General features: G+C 46.9%; 1 protein-coding gene across 1 annotated transcript in view; it reads right to left on the minus strand.

Annotated features, from left to right (window-relative positions):
* The window catches only part of TNIK (TRAF2 and NCK interacting kinase), a gene marked incomplete at its 5' end in the record, with an annotated part of 128,025 nt that extends 109,851 nt beyond the window's left edge, over positions 1-18,174 (minus strand). Inside the window, one exon of the mRNA XM_009079261.1 lies at positions 18,109-18,174. Within this exon, the coding sequence (XP_009077509.1) occupies positions 18,109-18,174 (66 nt within the window). The remainder of the gene's footprint in view (positions 1-18,108) is intronic.
* Between the last annotated feature and the right edge of the window lie 4,028 nt (positions 18,175-22,202).

Here is a 22,202-nt window from a genome sequence, read left to right on the forward strand (position 1 = left end):
ACGTCGGGAGCTGCCAGTGAGTCACAGCTCTGCACCACTCGTCCTCGCCTCCCGCCCCTCCTCACTGGCTTGAGTATTGTATTTATTATTACTCCTCTCTCCGTTCTTTGTGGTGTTTTTTTTCCCTCCTCCTTTTTTTTGAGTCACTGGCTGTTTCACTGCTAGCCAAAATACCTCCTGCTCAGGGGAGGGAGCTGCGGAGAGCTGATGGGGAGCCTGCCAGCCCCAGCCCCAGCAGCCCCCACAGCTGCAGTGCAGAAGCATGTGGGATGGGGACTTTTATTTTCCGCTCATTCAATCACAGAAACTCCTTGAAGGAGATTTGCTAGTTCATGTAAAGCTGCAATAACAAAGCAGGGTTCGAGCGCTTGATTCATGACACTAACTTGGGCTCTAAAAGCCTCTAATTTTTCCATGAGCTCCTGGCTAATTGGATGTCACCAGTCTCACCAGTGGGTTTCTTTGTGCAGAGACCTCTGGTTGAAGGTTGATGAAATTCTTTTTTTTTCTCCTTTCACCTTAAAAAAAACCCAAACCCTATAATAATTAATATTGAACTGAGTTCACAGAGCCAGGAAGACTAAGTCCTCCTGCTGATACCTACCCTATAGGAATGTGCCTACCCAGAAGCTGATGGGAACACGTCCACAGCACTGCTCTCCAGTGCCATAGCTCAATGCACATCTTTGTGCTATGAGTCCATTTCTCAGGAAGATGCAGGATGGGGGTGTGCTCCAGCTGGGACATGGTGGACCAAGAGATAATTAACACAATCATCAGTGTTGCACTTGGAAGCACAAACGTGCTGGGGTTTGAAAGGGCAAAGAAGTGTCAGTTATCCATGTTCAATGAATGCATGGGATCCACCACGTCCAAGGTTATGGACAGAGCCCATGGGTGGTACCAAAGCTTAAGTGCTCATTGAGAATGCACCACAGAAAGCCAATGTGAAGCTATTTGAGAAGAGGAAATGCCACCCATCTTTGAACAGCTAAGCAGGCACACACAAATGTTCTAGGCTGCACCCCCAGAGCGAAGGCAGCACCTAAAGTCAGCTGTGTAATTCAGTCTTATCTCCCCATCTCAGCTGCTGGCAGAGGGGCTGATGAGTTACCTTCAGAAAAAGAGATTTGTCCCGTTCCAACAGCTTATACAGCCACAGACACAGGGATGAAGATGCCACCAGCAGAGCAGAGTCAGGCCAGGCTCTGCAGAAAGAGGTTTGCTGCTCTGACTGGCAGCTATGGTTTCCATGGTTAAGCTTTCATTCAGAAGCCAAAACTACCCGTATACAAAGTGAACTAAATCAGTTTAAACACTGCAACAGTAGCACTACACAGACACCTTCCTCTTTAGAAAAAAATGCTGCTCTCCACAGATCCAAGGTGTGTTTGCATCCTCTGTAAGAGACTACAGCCAGTGCCAGACCCTGGGAATGCACAGATTGCGTGTGACGCCACCAGAAACCATCCTGGGTCCAGGTAATCTGTGTCCACAGCTGCCTTCTCACTCAGCTCCCTCTCATCCATTCTTCAAAGTCTCCCCTGATGCTGTTAAAGATGATCTCGTTCCTACGCTGAGCCAGTCAAATACAATTTGTTACCATCAATTCTGCACTCACATAGGCTTTCTTTCTTCTCGTCTGCTGCTGAAGACAGATCAGCATCTCTGTAGGGTCCAAGTGCTGCAGGGACCACAGCCAAACCTGCAGCTACCATCCCGAAAAGACTTCCTTCCTTAGCACTCTTTGCACCAGCAAAGGCTCTTTAGAGGATGGAGCAACTGGAAAGCTCATTCCCTCTAGCTAACAGTCTACTCTGCACTGAATCCTGAACCAAAGATGTGGTAAGACTCATCTTTTTCCATTATGCAGCAGTTTTCCCCTCAATACCGACCCCAGTCAGATTGTCCTACTTTGAGGACTCAAGGTCAGCCAGATCTTGTGAGAGGCAGAGGGTATCTGCTACAGGACAGTTCATGCACATACCAGACATATGATCTGAGATCAACAGAGTAATCTGCAGACTTCATTAATCGAGTTGTGCTTACCCAAACATATCCCACAATCCTCACACCTCAACCTCTTTGCTAAATACACTGTTCGCTGCTTCAGCTGCACCTCTGCTTCTTCCTCAGGATAAATCCCTTTTCTTTAACTGCATTTTCCACACCTCCATTCCTTTTGCTAAACTCAATAGTAAATCTTGTGGTAGTCTCTAATGGTGGGCATCAATAAAACAGTCCAGCCTTCCAAGTCTTTTGTTTTCCAGTCAGACATATATTTGCTTTCTCTCTCTCAGTACCATTTTCCTCTAAGTGCTAGCTCCACTGAGGGACTTCTGCATCACTGCTGCTAGGCTGACATCATTTAGATGGATGTTGTGGGGCTGCTCACCTCCAAGAGCTGCCTTACTCCTCAATCATCTGGAGGTGCTCATCTACTACAAACATTTCCCTTCACGTTTTCCTTCACCCCTCTAAGAAAATATTAACATCCCTATCAGACACATTATATTTGCCACACATTTCTAGGTACCTCTGCTTCAAACAGTTTTAGTAGAAGGCTTTGTATCCATTAAGGCCTGAAAGAATGAGTGCCAGTGGCCTTTTGTAGGTTAATCCACCAGAGATCAAGAGAGTGCAAGACATTCTGTCTATTCAAATTACTCATTTTACAGTATAATAGTATGAATATTAATATTGTCCATTGAAAAAGTGTGTTAATTAGGATGCTGGCAGTTTTCTGGACCACTGCCACACAAAGTAAGCACTCGGGGGTACGTGACTCTTCAAGGGGAGGTCCCGAATCATTGTTACCAACAGCGACACACTCAGCTCAAGAGACAAATAACCAAAATAATTAACAAGGGAACAACCTACAGAGGGTTAATGTTAGTTACTTTTCCTCTACTAATTCCAGTTATCCCCCTTCCTAGCAAAACAGTATTTAACCAGACCACAAATAACTTGCATAGCGCACACGTGCTAGCTGCTGGGAGGTTTGTAAAAAACCAGAACAAATGCCTCATTAATAACTAAGCACCAAGAAATGCAGAACGAATTTTGTACCAGACTACTGAAAACCAGAGTAGTTTGTTCTTCTAACGCTCGACTCAGATTAAACATTGTGCTCCTTTGGTAAGACTGGTTTGGGCAGATGAGGAAGTAGAAAAGGCAAGGTCCATGTATATAGAACAACACAAACTTGGGAGGTCATTATAGTTCATACACAACTTTCTTACACAGGTAAAGCTTCCATGAGCTCAGGAAGAGGCCTGGTCACTGGTACGTTAATACCACATGGATGATCTTGAACAGATATGATATTCCTCCTTTCAGTTTCTGTGTCTATTTTTATCCTAGAGCATGAGTGCACAATCTTCACTGTAGTCTGCTGATCTCAAGGTTAATCTTCATTTTCTGCCACCAAAATGAATGGTCAGCTACAGACCAGACACCAGGAAGGTCTCCCAGACACCCAGGTATTTACAGACCTGGTACTTCATGTGTGACAGAGGAAGCAAGCAGACCTGAGGCCCCGGGTACCACTGACTCCAGGACACCACCACTGTTGCCTGGAACACCTGAGATGAGCAAACACCCTTTTCTTCTACTATGGAAAAACCTCTTGGAGTTTTTATAGAAATAAAAGGCACATGAAAGGGTCTGATTTGAATGAAAAGCCTATAGGTTTTGCTTGGCTGTGGTGCTTTCCCAAGGTGCAGGAAAAGCACATTAGATCCCTTGACCCTTGCTCATTCTGCTTCAGGGGAGTTATTTTCCTTTCGGATCACACTTAGTTTGAAACACAAATCCAAGCTGCCCACCTGCAAAGATGTGGTTATAAAGGGTCAAAGTGCTACTCCTCTAAGTCATTGTAGCCAAAACCTATTTTCACAAACTGAGGTTTCTCAGCATGGCGGGACTGACAAAACTTCATGCCACTCTCCAACATCTTAAGAAATGCTAATTTTGGCTCATACTCATCAGTCAAGAGATCCAATTTCTCCTGCAGGACTTGCAGCAAAATTTTGCAGGTCCATTTACCAATCAGAGACTTGAAAACATCTTCCAAGACACAAGGAATTAATTTTCAGAAGCTCCTGGTGCCCTGACCCACAGCGTATGTCAACATAAGAATGAGGTCTAACAGCACAGCTTCAGGTCAGGTCCCTTTTTGACTCAATGTAAAGTAAGGCATCTAAAATTAAAGCAAACTCCTGCAGACGTGGATGACCAGGGCCTCTGGTTTTTGCCTTCCCAGCTGACACATGGGGCTGCAGAGGAGATTTCATCTGTGCACGTACACACACAGGCTTGGGGTGAGAGAGAGGTTCAATCACAAAGAATTTCAGGCTGTTGAAGACCATCAGTTGGAAGCAGCTGCAGAAACCTTTGATAATTCCCTGGGTTACTGAGCACTTTGCTGCTTAAATCTCTCCCTGGCCAGAGCTATCGCTTGTCACCCACCAAAAGCTAATCCTCTTTTTTCTGATTTCGTCTCTATCTTCTCTTTTCCCCCTCTCTGTACGAGTGCAAAGCGCCTTTAATCTTAATTTCAGATGTACTTTTCATGATGCTGCAGATGTGTTATCTGCCACTGACAGTATTTGCCACCTATTTCTCCTTAAAGGACACTGCTTGACCTTGTAACAGCTTCCATGCCTCCAGCTTTAGAGGCTGAGCCTTTCTACTCGAATGGATCACAAGTAATCACTTTTCTGTATCCATTATTAGCAGTGAACCAGCTACCCAGAGAGCCTCTGCTTTGGGTTTTTTTTTTTTTGTTTTCCTCCAAATGCAGCATTTTTCCTGGGCAGAGACATATTATGGCAATTCAGACACTGACAACTGTGTAAATCACACCCAGGCAAAAGTTATTGATGACCTCATTCCAGTAAAGCATGAGATGATCAGGCTGCCCCACAGTATTTTGATCTTCTGAGAACCCTGAAATTGAAAGTCCCATGCTCCATTTTGCTTGGAAACCTAACAAAAGGCATTAACTGTGACAAAAGGCACTTAGAGCATCTCTTAAATTATCTCATTTCACACCGGCAGTAACAAATACTCGTTTTCCCTTATTAATACACTCTCCTTGCCCATAACTGTTCTCATTTTTCTCATTTTGAATTAAAATGCTCTCAAGTTATTGATCCCTTCTGCTAGAATCCCTTTCTTCTGTTTTCATTAGTTCTTGTACACAGCCTAATTTTAACGTTATGAACAGTGCATCCAACACAACCACCTTCCTAGCAGACCTGTCTCCCAGGAGTCGACGTGATTAATCTCTCCTGTGCAAGACAAGTCACGTTCCACAGCCCCAGCTCCTCCACACTGCCAGTGTGCGTAGATTGGTACTCTCACATAGGTTATTAAATTATGTAATTAGCTTATTTCTTCTCAAGTGCCTTCAGAAAGAGGTTGTGAAAGTTACCAGTGAGGGAACAAGAAAACCCAATACTCACAGTGTACTCTGGAGCTTTCAAAAGCATTTGCTCTTGTCCATCATTGGATTTCTCTCCATGACAACTCATCTGTGGGCTCACACAGCCCAAGGGATATTCCCTAGTACTGGAACAGGGCTGAAGGCAGTAATTAGCAGAGGCTAAGGTACACACTGCTGTAGCTATGCCAGGATCATATATTCCCTCCCAGGGAGTGTAGGATGCCCTCACAGCAGGTTGAGTCTTCTTGGACCCTCATTGGCAGGCACATCCCATTGCCAGGGGCTCAGTCAGCCAAGGGATGGGGATCACATGCTGCCCTCACACCAGCCTCTTCCCCCACTGTATTTAAACACAACTGGTGATATGCTGGGTCCTTACTAAACAAAACTCCAGGCACCATATCACAGGTTTAGGGCTCTTTCTAGATGGCAGATGTGGAGAAAGATGGCTTCTCTTTGCTACATAGGCTAGTCCAAAATTGTGCTCTCACTGCCAGCCCTTTGGCTAGTCCATGGCCCTTGCTGCATGCCCTTGCTGGCTGCTGGCATCGCTCTGCAGGGAAGACTGTATTTGCAGCGGAACAGCACAGGAAAGGCACTGATTTTCCTTGGCCATGCCAAGTTTCATCTAATGTGGACATGCAAAAAAAGACCAAGACCAAAAACAAAACAAAACCACCCCCCTAAATTAGCCATAAGGGACAAAAAGCTGGACAATGGAGGAGCAGCTGTAGTGCCTAACCTGGGCAAACAAATGTGCTGTGTGTACTAGGCACAAAGTTAAATGCCAATGATTCACAAAGCCTAAGTCAACCTAGAACAAAGACACACAGACAGCTCAAGAGCAAGCCTCTCCCTACCCCTGTGCCCTTCCTCAAGCAGGAAGCTGTAACCTGGATCTCCTGTGCCTGCACAATCCAGTGTGCCAGCAGGGCAATAGGCGTGCAAATCCATTTGCAGTCTGAGGATTTACACTGCAGCCGGCATGAAGGAACAACCTGTCTCATCCATGCTGGCTTTAAAAGGTTGGACAGTGACAGCCCTCGAATCCAACTGTTCCTGTGGGGGCTGGACCCCGTGGGCATGTCACTGCTGGGGTCAGCCATGCCCTGGACCACTACCCAGTTGAGTTGACTTCCCTGTGGTGCCCACCACTCCCTAAACCCGATTCTGTGTGGAGACAGAGTACCTCAAACTATGCCATGACTGCCATGGCTTTTCTATCCGAACAGATGCTGAGTTTTACCAATTAAAAGTACATAAAAAAACACTAGAGGAGCTCTTTGGGTAGGTGTTTGAGGGCCCAACTCGCTGCTTGGCTGCTCCAGGATTTTCAGCTGATGCTGAGTGTTTTTGGCATGACCAGGAGGACTCATCCACTGGACACTGCTCTACAGTGCCAGGGATCAGGGCTGTTCTGCATTTTGGGCAGTTTCATGGCTACAGCAAACAATGTTTTTGCAGAGTCCAAAAATGTAATCTGACGTTGTGTTTCAGAAGCCTGCTCCTCTAACACAAGATTTCCATTTTCTTTGGCAAACTACCCCTCACGTTAGCCCTATTGGCATTCAGATACACAATTCACAATTCAGCTGGAACAGGCTATTTACAGAAATTCTGCTGAACTGGCTGTCTTTCTATTAGTTATGTAGAGAAGAAAAGGTTTGGCCTCGATCCTGGACCTGCTGAATTGAAGTGTGAAAGAGAAAAATCTCTGAAGCCCAGAAACACGAAGGCATTTCCACTGGTGCTGCCCACTTCGGCTACAGCCATAATTGCTCTAAAAAAACAAGAGGCTAATGACAAGTCCAGTGGAATCTGCAATTCTTTCCTAAGCCCTGATCACTGCTGATACGTGAATTTCTACTTCTGTAAAACATAAAGATGCATTTCCAGTCTTTCATGTTGTCTGTAAGTGCTTCAAACTCTAAAAAGGTTTTTATGTCCCAGATGGGGAAGGGCAAAGGTGTCTCCAGATTTCTGAATGCTCAAGTTAGACACTTAATGAGGCATCGTATTTCCAGCTAATGGTTTTGCTCAGGGACAAACTGCAACACCAAGGAAAGTATTAGAATAAAGACTTATCAACTGCAAGGTATGTCAGAGCAGAAACTTCCCATCTTTTCAAAAGGGGATGCAGAGCAGGCAAAAAGAGTAAGCTAGAAGGATCAAAGGGCTCCCTGTCTGCGTCTCACCACTACCAACGTGGTGCTGGAGCCAGAGACCATGGCAGAAGAGCTGATGGTCTCTCTCAGCACATCTGCTTAATTTGTTTCCTTTGCCACCAAGGTTAACGTGTTCAACCCTTCCTCAGCCACAGTCACATACAAATTTGAGGGTTTTTTAAATGTAAACCAACATTGCCACACAAGACACTGACCCAACTGCAGGCACACAGCCCTGTTAGCCCAGTGCCCTGGCTGTTACACCACCAGCAAGAAAATCAAGGATACATAGATAGGGAGAAGGAGAGGCCTAGGAACAACATTCAAGCTTTCCTTTTCAATCCTTGTCTGGCACACTAACCACTACTTATCACTACAACAGGGTTTCTGGAGGAGAAACTCAGCTGAGAGTTCAGTGACAGAGACTCCCATCCCATCCCAATCTTGGGGCAACCACTAAGAACCCCTTCACACCTCAGGGTTGCTTGCCCACCCTGAAGTTCACACATCAAGTTATTTCAAGGAAAGCACAATGTCAACCTGTGAGGAACAAATCACACCTTTTAACTAATAAGGAGACATCCAAGAGTTAATTTTTTTTTAAGTGTAGCTGTCTTACTGTATAATCCTGATCTCATGTGATCTAGACACCATGCAGGCAAACATAAAATACACTTCTTTACACTGACCCTGTTAGCAACCATTTCTCGAGGAAGGAGAAGGAGGTAACACCATTTGTTTATTTGTTTATTACAAGCTAGACTTACTGAAACAATATCCTCATCCAGCACTAACTGGGAAAAAATAATTACATCAAGCCAAGGCCACATCCAGGGAAATGAGATGAGATGGGAGCACAGTGCATCACCCAATCCCTGCAGTCCAGGTGAAGCATTACCTCCAGGGAGAGAAGCACTTCACACTAATGGGTCCTGCCCAGATAAGATGGGGCATCTTCAGTGCTCCATTTTTAGTGCCCATGGGGAGCTAATGAAACCAGCACAGCATCCAGACTGGACTTGGGGGCAGCTGTGTAAAATTAACTATGAGCATCTGAAAACTAATTTTGTCCTTTATGCAACTCCTTCCCCTCCACTGATCCCATTTTTAAACACAATGGACTGGATTACTCCCCTGTCTCCCTCAAGTCAACCATCACACTAAAGCAGAGGTTCAAACCAAGAGAAAGCCCACCAGCCCCAACCCAGCACCTGGATTTCTCATCCTCCTGCAGACCTGTGGGCCACTGCAGGAGTCTCCTGGATACAATCCATCATGTCCTCTCTTCTGGGAAACTAAGGCAACACATGAAAAAGGAGCATCTACCAACACTTCTTTTAGACACTGCCCTGACCTAGTGGAGAGCAAAAAAACCTTGGGGAGGGAAGTTTGAGAATACAAGTAATCCCTGGGACACCAACATACAGGTCTGCAGCTCAGCCCAGCCCAAGGCAGATGACTGTGTGAGCACACAGACTGGGATACTCCACACCCACAGGCAAGCACTGAGCCCTGCATTCCCACTGGGGCACAGGGACAGAGGTTGCTGTGGCACCTAGTCTTGCTCCTGGTACCACACAGGATTCCCTAGGCTGGATCACCACATCTCATGTTAATGAAGCTTAGGCTCCCCCACACCCCTCTTCAGCTGTCTGCTGCCCAGGACTGACCTCCATCTCTGCCACCTACACATGAGTCGAGGGAGATGGGCTGAGGGACGAGCACAGCATGGTGGGGACGTGGGGATGGAGTTGGGCTCCTAGCCACATACTTCCACAAGCACATTCCAACACAAGAATTTAGAGACCTAAACACACACGAAAAAATTTAAATACCTAAACAAAGCAAAGAAAAAAAAAGAAATTATGCCAATCTGCCATTCTTATGCAAGGAGAGGAAAAAATCCCACAACATTTGGAAGCAGGCTGTGTTTGCTTGGCACTTTCCATCTTTAGGTAATTAGTGTAAAGGGCTTCCCAGGTAAACCTAAGAATAAACTGCAGATTTCAAGAGAGACACATTTCTCTCTGCAGCAAGCCTTCAAAGTGTAACCAGGAGAAGATGCAGAGCTCCAACCAGCTCCCTGCAGGCATTGCTTGCCTTCAAGTCTTCGGGGTCAGCCGCAAGTCAAACTGCATCAAAATTTGGAAAGACATAAAAAAATGACAAGCAAGAAATGTCTCTGAAGACAAACACAACAGCATTTGTGAAAACCTCAAATCCACAGCCCGGACCAACGTCTACAGGCTGCTGCTCCCCCCCATCCCTTCTCTAAATCTTCTAAGAAGTGCCTTCTAGCTGAGATTGGCACCTTCGGAGCTGGGAGGAACAAAACACCTCCCAGATCCAAAACCTACTTTTCAGTGCTTCTCTCGGTTGTTTTCCTCAGCTGACCTACTAACAGCTGCTGTACTTGCTCTTCTGGGAATCAGCCTCACACTCAACCCTTTGTTTTCAAAATGTAGTGCAGGAGCATCTAGCCCACCATCTCCTCACAGATCTGTTTCCAATGCTGGTACTGCCCAGCAGCTCCCAGCTCTGCCACCCCAGTGTTTCTGATTTTATGGGGAAAGGGATGAGGACAGGGATGGGAAAGGAAAAGAGTAGAGTCATTTAGCAAAGGTCACCAGAGAAGTCCGCAGCAGTGAGGACCTGGCCTTAGGCTTCCTGTGCACTGCACCAGGCTCCAACTCACCAGACTAACCTGATACTCTTAAATACCACATACAAGTTAACAACCACAAAAATCAGCTTCTACTCAGAGCAAGAGGCTCCTCACCTGCTGCCCTGCAGCCCAGGGCTACCATTACACTGATACATCCTAACAGCAAATGGTTTTTGTATTGCAACTGAACCTTGCAGCACACACATACCTTACCCACTGGCCACAACCACACCTTTGTAACATACTATTGGTAAGACACTACAGTGAGCCGAGCAATGAGAGCTTCATCAGGACAAGAAGCCCCTTAGGAAAGGGAGAGTGATGTTTTCACATGCAATAACCCCAATAACTCCTGCACTGCACCTTCACCTCCCACTTTAAGTGCCCTCACAAAAGACCTGAGAAAAGACAGGTCTAAGTTCCCGGTCCAGTCATTCCTATGGGGGAGAAGGTGGTACTAGACATGGTGCTTGCTCATGTTCTCTGCAGACCAGGTGCTTGCACAGAGCATTTTGTAGCCCCCAAAAGTCAAGGAGACTTGTAGTGATAAGCTCTCCTTCCATTCCAGTCCATGCCTGGCATCCACACAAATAGCACTACAAGACCCACCACCACATTCCCCATGCTTTGCAGCACCACTGACTTGCATCTTCAAAAGCAGCTTTTTTAACCCCAAGCCACAGCAGGTATTTTTTTCCCTGCAAAACCATGCAGTATCTACAGAATCAGAGCACCCAGTAATGCAAGGGAGACTGGACAAATGTCACTTCACAGACTCATCAGTCTCCTCCTGACCTTCACCCTGCCCTTTCCCTTCACAAACTCTGCAGGGAGGGAAGGGGAACAGAGATTAAAAGGGAGGAAACATGGAACAATTCTAATCACCTTTTATAACCTGCATTCTACAGGACAGAAATGCAAAATGCACCTTTCCCTTACATTATTCAGAAAGCAGCGAAGCTAATGTGACATATTGGTGCGTAGGTGTGTGTGGGCTGGTTTCTTGGGGGGAGGGAGGGCTGAGGGCTCACTCCGTGTTTCAGAGAAATGAAGCAGCACAAGATGTACCAGTTGCTCTGGTAACAAAGCTTTTGCCTTTTTTTTCACCCCCCCCTTTTTTTTTTTTTGGTAAGAGTAAAACATCATTTTAAGCATTTTCCAGTTAAGACTTCCTTGCCTGCATGGCAAAAACAAGTCCCTGTTTCAGAAATATACACACTCCATTTGAGTCAGCAAGGAAAGGACCTTCTCCTGTAGAGCTACTATAACATCATAGGGAAGTTGATATAAATTGAGGTCACCCATTTTCCTTCTGATAACGCTAACACGCGTTACCACACACCAGTATGCCAGCCCAGCCCCTTCCCATGACCCAGTATGAGCTGATAAAAGCCTAGCACCACCTGCAAACTGCTGTCTACAGAAGCAATGGAGACCTCAGCCCTGGTGAGCATCCTCACATGGCAGCACCAGCATCCTCTCTGCCAGCACACAGAGCCATCCCAGTGGAAACAATGGCTTAATATTTAATACTGTGCTTGTAATACGGCAGGATTATAAAGCAGCTTGTAAGTCTTGTAAATCCACTCACCAGACCATATGTGACCTTGAAGATGCTGAGTGGCTGGTGCCCACCCACATAGGTCTGTCTGGATGTGGTCGGTCACCACCAAAGCCATCCCAGAGGAAGGAAGAGCCCTGGATGGGGCAGGATAGCTGCTCTGCTGCTCCAGTGAGGCAGAGGCAAGGTGCTTCCATGTCTCAGTCCCATGGAGCAGGCTCTTGGTGCAGCACCAACCCATGGAGAAAGCCAGGGAGCTACCCAAAGCAGAGGGGACCAACACCTTGTCTGTCTGCCTCAGTCTACAGCAACCATCAGACCACACTAAGGCATGGCTACACACATTCACACACGCGTGGTTACACTCCCTCAGCCTGCCCTGCAAAAAAAAAAAAAAATCTATGAAAAGGCTGAAAACACAAAGAAGGATCCAAACCTGAGGGTATGATGCTAGAACCACTGATCTCGCTCAAGTCACACCCAACCTCACAACATCACAGTTCACTTTATAAAGAAGAAGATGAGAAAAGGAAAATGCTCATGATGCACCTTCAAATGCAACAGCTGGCTGTGTAGGATAGAGCTGCATGTTTAGATTGCAAGATGATTGAGCTGTGAATTCCTTCAGCAGCCTGTGAATGTGAGTACCAGGTGCCCTCAGTGTGCTCAGGACCATCACACAGTAACCAGCACTGCAGTTCAGGTGTAAGGACAAGGATGGCCAGCAGCATGACCCGGTCTGCAGGCAGCATCAATGCTGTGCATGCATTCAGTCTGGTCTCTCAAGCAAGGCACAGCAGTCAGTCTGCTTGAGAGCTTTGTATGTAAACTAAGATTAATTCTTTACAGCAACAATCCCCAGGAAATATTGTGTGCAGCATGGTAGCTTCTTCCACACGGCTAAAAGCAACAGTGATTAATTATCAAACTATTGACCATCAGCCTTTCAGAAAGGGAGACAATGAAAGAACTAATTATTAAAAACAATTACTGCCATTCTTGACTCAGGCTAATTATCTGAACTGCTAATAATGACCCAGGAACCTGTAGAGTCTCTGTTTTTCCCGTATCTCCTCCCAAAAAATGTAAAAGAGAAAAAAAAACAAAGACTTCAAAAGCTTTTCTTTAGCATATTCACCTGCTACCCCACAAGCCTGCAGAGATGGCAAGCCCAGGGGTGCCAGGAGGAAGGATGCCACTGTGCAGGGAGTGCACAAATAGCTGAAAAAAGGCTTGTGCCCAGGACATTCTCAGCAGTTTGACCTGGGGACCAAATTGTCCCAGCAGTCCTGCTGCTCCCAGCTCCTAATCAACAGGTGATCTTGGATTTCAAATGCTTCATTCATTTTCTCATACCCACACACCTCAACATCTGGGTCAAACTGGGCTTTGCCTGCTGCAGGTGGATGAGTCCTGGCTTCTGGCAAGTGCCAACTGGGTAATAAATAAATAAATCCTGACTAAAGACCTTGGGATACCTTTCTTCATCCTTTTCCCTGTGTACTGTATCCCAGACACACGCACACAGTGCAACAAAGAGCAAGTGCAAAAACCATGTCCTCTTCAAATAGCTGCCTAACTTGGGCTGGCAGGGGACAGAGACAGCCCATGGCCTGGAGGTGGCTCCTGGGGGTGACTCCCTGCTCGGCCCCATCCTGTGGTGATGGTGAAGGAGCTCCCTGGAGTACCACAGCTGAGTCTGGCAGCACATGGATCCCACACGCTCTAAATTACAGCGCAGAATACTGCTGTGTAATGGCTTAGTGATTATATGGCATTTACCAGATAATTAAACAATCGATAGTTATTGTGCAGTTACACAGTTGCCCACATACTGTATCTTGTACCCTGTAAAATAAAACCTTGCTAAGGCTGTAAATGGAGAGCCACATCCCCAGGGCACTAGGCAAAGCAGTACTTGGCATTAATGACTGTTGTCCTCCTGGTACGGTTAGGAAGAAGCACGTGAGTATGTAATCTCAACATCATTTATTTCCATGTCGTAAAACTACATAAGATGAGAGAGACAAAGGTTACCATGTGATTTCCTGATTTGTTTTTGCACTCTTGCAAAGGCTTGCATCAAAATCCTTTCTGGGTGACACCACGCATGAATGTCCATGGCTAAGCCCATAGAAACACCAGGACTGCTCTGGTTTTCAACATATTCAGTGCACAATAAGTAGCCCACTGCATGTCTCCCCCAGCTTTGTAACCATCTGTTGGATAGATATTTTTTAGTAACCCAGTGCTCTTTTACTTTGAACCCATGTACTTCTTGGGGCTGGACACCCCAGCAGTTGTGGCCCTGATTTATCCAGGCAATCTAGGCATAGACAGCATTTTAAGGAGTTTTTTGTTTGCTCTCTAATGCAAAGTAGAGATAAGCAGTAATAATAATGTCCTGGGACATAAAAGCAGCATTTCCTCGCATTTTAGATAATGCTCTGAAGCGTCTTAGTGAGCTGTGTGCCTACAGTTTTGCTTTCAGCCATCAGCCACCTGCTAAAAACCAGTGAGGCAAAGGCTCAATTCCCTAAGTCCAACCATTGTATTCCTGCTAGTCATTTCTTTAAATACCTTCAATAAAAAAAAAAGAAAATCCAAGGACACAAAACTCCACTACTGTAACAATGTCTGGCACAGAAGCTAGCAAGGTCTCAGTCTTTTATCAAAACCAGTTTACAATCTGTAACACTAGATGCAGGATTATTAGAAAATAAAGAAAAGCTTCCGATTCAATTAGAGAGATAAATCATCACCGGTGTGGTGCCTCATTAAAATAAAAATCAAGCTATTCACAAGAGATTATTAAGCAGGGAACAAGGAATGTTATTTCTCTCTGCATTTATCCCAAGTGAAGAGCTTGTGGTTGGGGACAGAGAAGTGAGAGCAGAGCAGGTTGCTGCCGAGGGCACCTGTGGTGTTCAGGTGTCACTGGGGTATGGCCAGAGCTCGCAAGGACCAAAGGGATGTTTTAACCTGCCATCTAAGCAAAGACAGACCTTTACTTGAAAATAAAGAGGTCAAACCGAACCAGTTACCTCTGCCTTGAGCACAGGGCCTGGAGAACAAGGCTTTGATTCACAGAAGCATTGTGCACCACCTGAAAGGGATCTTCAAACCATGACCCAGAAAGCAGGATCAAAGCAACACGCGCAGCAAGCTGCACCCCAGTGCCCACGTTTCAGCAGTGGGTGCTCTCCCTTTGGGAGCATTTAATGTACACTGGACTTGGCCAACATGTCTCTTCTGCCAGCAAGGAGAAAGCATGTGCTGTGGCAGGAGCTCCCCACTCTCTCCAACACAGCAGATCCTGAGGTTGGCTCCATGAACCCCTGCTCTTTGAGGGCTCCTGTTACTGTGGTACTACCAGACACTTCTCAGGCTCCACACCCTGTCAGGCTGTGGTATCACTCAGTTGTCAGAACAACATACCCGTGCACTTTATCCCATGAGATCAATGGGAAGTTGCACCTTGCACATGTGCCTCCAGGTTCTGGGCAGCCCAGCTGGTTACCACCAGGACACGTGTAGTTTCCAAGACAAACATGGCCATGCAGCAGTGTTAGGCCTAGTTGCTAAATAAGGTTTTCTGGGGAAATATCAGTGCTCCAGTCCTGCTTCAGCAGTCTTGTAGCACACAAACATAAGATACCCCCCCTTGCCTGGAATAAGCATCTCACTTTTGCCTTTTCCCAAGAGGGAAGTTGTTGCTCTTGCTGCAGAGAGGGACCAGCCATGTGAAGTGGAGGTGATGCTCACCAGGTGACCATTCCTGGCTGAGAGTGCAGGGGTTGGACCTGCAAAGCTTGGGCTGGAAGCTCTGCCAGAGCAGGCACCACAAAATACAAGAGGGGCATATACAGCCTCTAAGAGAGAGGACTGCAGTGCTGCACCTTGGGTAACACCAGTACAGAGGGCAGGGTCACCATTCCTGCAGGGATTAAAAAGGTGTGTAGATGTGGCAGTTAGGGACATGGTCTAGTGGTGGACTCAGCAGTGCTGGGTTACTGGTTGGATTCAATCTTTTCCAAACTAAACAATTCTATGAACATCCCAGCCCTGCCTGAGAGGGGTTTGAAAAGGCAGGGGAAACACCACCTAATTACAGAGGACACTGCTCCTAGGTATGGATCACTTCTAAAAGCTGATTTAGAATGGAGCCAGAAGGTCTGTGTGCCTTGAAAGCTGATCCATTTGTTTTGCTGCAAGAGATAAATACAGCAGTGGTATCTGGAGAAAAAGAATCACAGAGATCTTGTTTCTGCGACGGTTTTAGGGTGGGACACCATAAACAGTTATGTATGTTTTATATCAAAGTCTCCTTTTGTTTACAGAGTGTGTGCTACTCCAAGACTTCAGTTTAAGAGAGCTGTGAAGTCAGTCTTAGCCTGAGCTCATACCTCAAAACTTACTGATTTGGTTTGGACAGCAACGTTTTCCCCTCCACCCCTATCGCCATCCCGTCTGGCACCGGCACCACGTGAATCACACTGAGGACAATCCGGCTCCTCCAGCAAGTTATAAACAGTTAAGAGGAGCACTTTTCCCTAGTTCAGCATGAGAAAAAGGAAGACAAAAGCATTCACCTCCCTGAAAGCCTACACTGGGTGGGACATTTCTGGGTGGTTTTTCTCCGTTTTGAGGTAACACGCAGACGCACCGAGAGAATCAAACGCGGCAAGAGGAAACCCGATCAGCTGAGCCGAGCAACCAGCAGTGCCAGCACCGGCTCATTTCCCTTTTCTGCTCTCCACAAAAACATGATGCTTTCAAAAGGCCGTTACAGGCTCATAGTTTCCACTGATTGTTAGAAATACGCACCAGTTAAAATTAGGTCACTTTCTACCATTATTTTAGCAGCTGAGAAGAAAAACAGTTCAGAAGGGAGACCCTGTGGTAGGGAGCACATGGTGGGGAAACAATGAATACCAGAGGGGAAGGCTCCCTGGAATATAACCGTGATAAGAACAGCTTTGGGGTGGGGTGTATTTTTTTCCTTTGTTTTTGTATTTGCTTTTTTAAAAACTTATCCCAGTTCAAAAATTCACACATTTAAAACTCCACAAGTTCCAGTCCACCTTTGGTTCACTTCACTCCCTCAATCCTCATACTGTTGGAATTAGCCTACAGCAGGAGGATAGGGGAACCAGGATTCAGAGCAAATGTTTAGTGGCACGTAGCTATTTTATATATATATAGTGGGACCTTTCCTCTTCAGCAGGGGCAGCTCACGGTCTTTCAGAGCACGACAGGCAAGAGCTGTCTCCACAGCCACAGAGTAAGAGCACATGGGTATACTCCTTTCCATAGTCAAAGGATAACATGGGTATGACGGGTAAACAGGATCGCTGTGTGCCCACACACACACAAGGACACGTGTATACAGCACTTGTGCCCACGCATACAGAAGTTTTTTGGAGAACGAGGCCCAGGGGAGCTATTGACTCCCAGCAGAACTGAAATATTTGGCAAATTCCTCATGCAACCATGCCAGGAAACACCTCCCCATTGTATATTAAGTGCATATAAGCCCAGACTCTGAGATAAATCAATCCCACCCCAACCCCACAAGAATCATCCATAAAGAGACCCCACCAAGATGACAAATCTCCCATGCCAAGATGTGTTTGGGACAGGTGTTGTAATTCAGCAAAGAGTGCATGTTTTAAACATTCCTGTAAAGAAGTTCATGGGTTTAAAACCCTGCTCTCCACAGTCCTCTCACTATTCTCATCTGGATAGCTGCTTCCAGATGTTTATAGAAATTTAAAGCAATTCTATTGACTTTAATAGGCACTTTAATAAAAAAAACTTTAACAGTGATTTTAATCCTGCAGCAGGTTTTTTGCCAGCGGAAAGGAAGGCAGCCAGCCTGTGTGCAAGCAGAGCACTAGACTGTAGCAAAGTCATTTGGCAGCCTATTGCAGCCATAAACTCAGCTCTTAGAGGAGATCGAGATTTAGCTATTAAAGTACAGACTTTTCACTCCCTCCTCATCATCTAATCAATAAAAAGCAACCGGGGGGAGAAGAAAAAAAAAGTGATTTATTTTTTATGACAGTTTCAGAACTAATATGAATTGCTTATTATGAGAGCTCTGTGTGCTACACGGTACTTGCACACAAGACCAAAAGGCCAGAGTTCAGCAAGGCTTCTTGTCAGGCATGAAACAGGTCAAAACATAGCCAAGGTGATTTGCTGGGATGCTCCATGTTCAACACAGGGCCAAGGCAAATGGGATCACTTCAGGTGGAGCCCTTACCTTATAGACCTGCCCATAGGTACCATTGCCAACAAGCTCCACCAATTCAAAGATTCCTGCAGGATCCTAGGAGAAAAGAAAAAATATATTTTAAAAGCAATACTTACAGATTTCTGAAAAAATAAACAAAGATCAACATTTTGCTGACAATGGTTTAAGCTTCTTAGGGAAGACCAGGCACCAGAATTACAGTGACAATGAGCAGCAGCACAGCACACTCCCAGTGACAGCCCTGCCAAGGCCTCCCAGCTCTGCCCAGCACTGCCCACCTCCAGCATCTGGGCTGGGAGATGCCAGGCTGGAGTCTGAGTGAGCACTGATCCGTTTCACTGTTATTTGCTCAACATATGAACACTCTGTCTATGCCTTCAATGCAACAGCAAATATTTGCTATTAAAACTTAGTTTCCTTATGCATCAGCTTTGGAATAAAACAAGCTAACGAGCAGGATGTAATTTTTGGGCCTCTAAACAAGGTTTTCCAGGTCTATTCCTGAGGTCAGCAGCATTAGTGTTACTTGGTGTAATGGCCATCTTTGGTTGGTGCAATCTTGGCTGTTGACATCTTTGTCAACTGAGATGAGCAATTCTAGGGCAGTGCTACATGAGGACGCAATGACTTGGAGGGTGGTACCAAAGCACCAAGCCCTGTCCCCAGACCCCACTCTGCCCTGTGTGTGCTCAGCCAGAGGAATGGCAGTCACACACACGTATTTAGAAGCTGGAGCACACCCGACAGCACAGTTAAAACACGATATGAGCAGTGAGGTATGAAGGAGGGTGGGGAAGGAACACACCAGCACTGCTATTTTCAACTCTTGGTGGGTTTTCCCCTTCCAGAAGCTTTATTTATACTCTTCTGCTCCTCCTCCTTTTCCTGTACTCATCACTTCAATTTTGGATAGCACAATCCCCCTGGCAGCCAGCGGATGCGGAGGCGTCCCAGCACCCTGGGGGTCTATGCACCCCTGCAGTGACCCACCACCCACCCACCCTCCTCAGGGGTGACCCTGGCTCCCACGCCACCACATATCCTCCCTGCTGGGATTTGAGTCACTTGAGCTACCAGATGACTTGGCATCCCAGCGAGCAAAGGAATGCCAGCTGCGATCTCAGAGGATGCAGACGGGTCAATTACCGGCTCAAACAGGCAAAGATCAGCCAGCAGCACTCCTTGGGAGAGAGGAGATGGACATCCACCACCCCGTTATGGACACAGAGGTTTCATTCATTACAAAGCTGCATCAGTTCAAGATGCTTCTGGGTCCAAAAGTCAAACACTGGGTCTTTGTAAGCAGCTGAGAAGCAAGGCTCAACCTGGTAATAATGCCACAAGTAAATTAATCTAAGTCTTGACATGCCTGGGGCAGCTTTCCACGCAGCAGGGAACATGCACTGCCACGGACCTGCTGGGGGTCAGCACACCTCCATGGCAGGGTCACAGCAACCACTCTGATCTCCCCTTATGTCTGGAAATGCCACATCCCACTTTTGCCTGTTTCTCCAGGTTTCTGGGTGGAACCCCACTCAGCCTTTGGTGGGAACATCTGCAGCAAAGGGCAGGGAAGCTGGCCAGGAGGAGGCTTGGAGACCACAGAGGACACATCTGCCCTGGTGCAAATATACCCCAACTAACCTTCATCCTGACACTTGGGCACCACAGGTGAAGCTGTGGCACAACAGGTTTCTAGTATGCAGCACCTCAGCCAGGTGTGGACAGCCTGTGGCTTTGCTGCCTTGGTACCAGGCAAGGAAATGCCATGCAGGGATGGGAAAGGGAACTGGCGGTGCACTGGGTTTGCACACTGGGTGAGGAGGCGGGGGAAAAGGAAACATGGCAGCAGCTGCTGTTTATTTTCTGAGTTCCTTTCCTAAGGGTTGTTCTCTGCAGTGCTGAAGCAACTCTGAAAGAGGCTTTTCCAGTGCTACAAGTATATCTATTTTTGAATATTCACTAGGAGATTAAGGCAGAAGAAAGCTGTGCCTAGGGCAAATGCTCAGGAGGTTTGGAGAAACATCCGGGGATGCAGCTGGCCATTTCTGATAAAATGAACACATTTTTGTAATATGTTTTCCCACCTCTTTCCACAAATCCTCAAACTAAAGTGCACCCCCTCCCACCATCCCAGGCTACTTCTCATTTCTCTAACGTGCGCAAACATCAGATGTTGTGCAGCTCTGACAGGTTTGTCTGAGTCCATCCATCACTTGTTTACAGCCCTGCCAGCCCCACACCTGGCTCTGCTGTCACTGTGGCTGGGCAGCTTTGTGCTAGGCAGGGGCAGCTCATGCAGCAGGAGGGCTTTCCCCCATTGCTTCCATCACCCACACCTTCCACTTCAGTTCCCACTCGCCATCAGTTTCTCTGCTGCAATGTCCCCTCTCCATCCCTTTTCCTCTCTGCATTCTCCCAGAAGCATCACCAAGATAACTGGGCATCTCACAGCACAGCAGTGAGTGGCACTTCTCCCCAGTTGCTGGCACAGGCAGCTCCATATCAGCACAGCCATGACAACACCCTGGGAGCACCAGCAATGTCAGGGTGCAGAGGGGGTTGATCACTCCTCCCAGCCACACTGCTCTCCTCAGCCAGGCGTCTTCCCATGCAGCAGGCAGTCAAAGGGACAAGCTTCTCCCCAACAGCCACTGTCAGAACCCAGGAATAATGTGCTGTTAATGGCCTCTCCAGAAAACACACAGCAAAGAATGGGGCAGACACTGGGGAAAAAAAGATCCTGCTTCACTGGCCTCTCCTGGACATGTTCCTACACAGAAAAGAGCTTTGCATCTTAATGGCTGCTGGGGAATAGGCTGTCCCTGGTACCAGGAGAGCATCCTGCACATCCCACAAAGTCCCAGCTGAGATGCTTTAGGAGAGTACCAGAGAGCAGAGACAGCAGCTGAGGCAGGCTCGAGTGGGCAGTGAGGGAGAAAAAGACAGAGGCACAGTGTATGGGTGATGTTAGCCAGGCAAAAAAGAAATCCACCCTACAGAGCTCCAAGCGAGACCAATCCTGGCCAAGCAGGGAGTAATCTCAGACCAAATATAGCCTGTGCTGCAGATCAGAGCTCACAGCAGCACTGGGCTGCCCTTGGCTGCGGTGGCCACAAAGCTCACCATACATGGCTGTTTCCAGCCTGGCACCTACCACCTTCTACTGATGCCCTCTCCCAGATCCAGGAGGGACGTGTGGTCATTGAGGCTGCTGCAGCCTCCTGTTCCCATGCCCCATAATGCCTTCACAAGCATTACTATATTTTTTTAACTGAAAACAGTTGGACTAAATAACAAGCCCAAAAATAAAAGGATAAAGAAAAGAGGTGATCTGTTAGTTTAGGAAAAGAAGATGCACAATTTAAAATGGGGGCAGAGAACCAGCATGTAAGACAAACTCACAAAAAATTTCAGCTCTACATTAGATTCACACAGAAAAAAAGATTTGTAAAGTTGCAGCAGCACCAGGGCTCAGCCAAGAGCCCTTATAGTAAGGTATGGTCCCTCTCTCTCTTCCCTGCAACTGCCTAACAAAGAAGGGGAGCAGAAAGGAAAGCAGGGACAAGAGAAGAGGCAAAACCCAGCACTAGCCAGGGCTGTGGTGAGGAGACCCAAACACCCATACACTGCAGCAGGGCAGAGCTCATTTCAGACCCCATTAAGCTCCAAGCACTAGAAATTAAAGCCTCATCCCAAGTCAGGAGGGCCAGCACACCCACCACCCATGCACCAGCTTCAGGAGGGGTGGGTAGGGCAGGGGTAGCCCCAGAAACCCAGACAGGGGTAGCAGAGCTGAAGGGACACTGCCAGATGCTTGCACATCACCCACTGCCAGATAATCCTGTTTTAGCCCTGCAGTGACACACAGTTTGACCATTTCCTGCCAAGGAAAGAAGAAGCTTATTTCCAGGTTAAGCTTTCTGGAGTGGTGAAGGCTCAGCACACCACTCCCAGATAAGCACAGCTGTAGCTTTCTCCATAGGAAGGTGCTACTGGTCCCAGCACGACCTCTCACCCACCACAGCACACAAAGCCTCATTGATGAGGATGAGTTACTCAGAATTTGTGCCAGAAGACACGTGAGCAAAGTCAGGCAAAGT

The sequence above is a fragment of the Acanthisitta chloris genome, unplaced genomic scaffold, assembly GCF_000695815.1.
Source record: "Acanthisitta chloris isolate BGI_N310 unplaced genomic scaffold, ASM69581v1 scaffold7737, whole genome shotgun sequence".
Lineage (NCBI taxonomy): Eukaryota > Metazoa > Chordata > Aves > Passeriformes > Acanthisittidae > Acanthisitta > Acanthisitta chloris.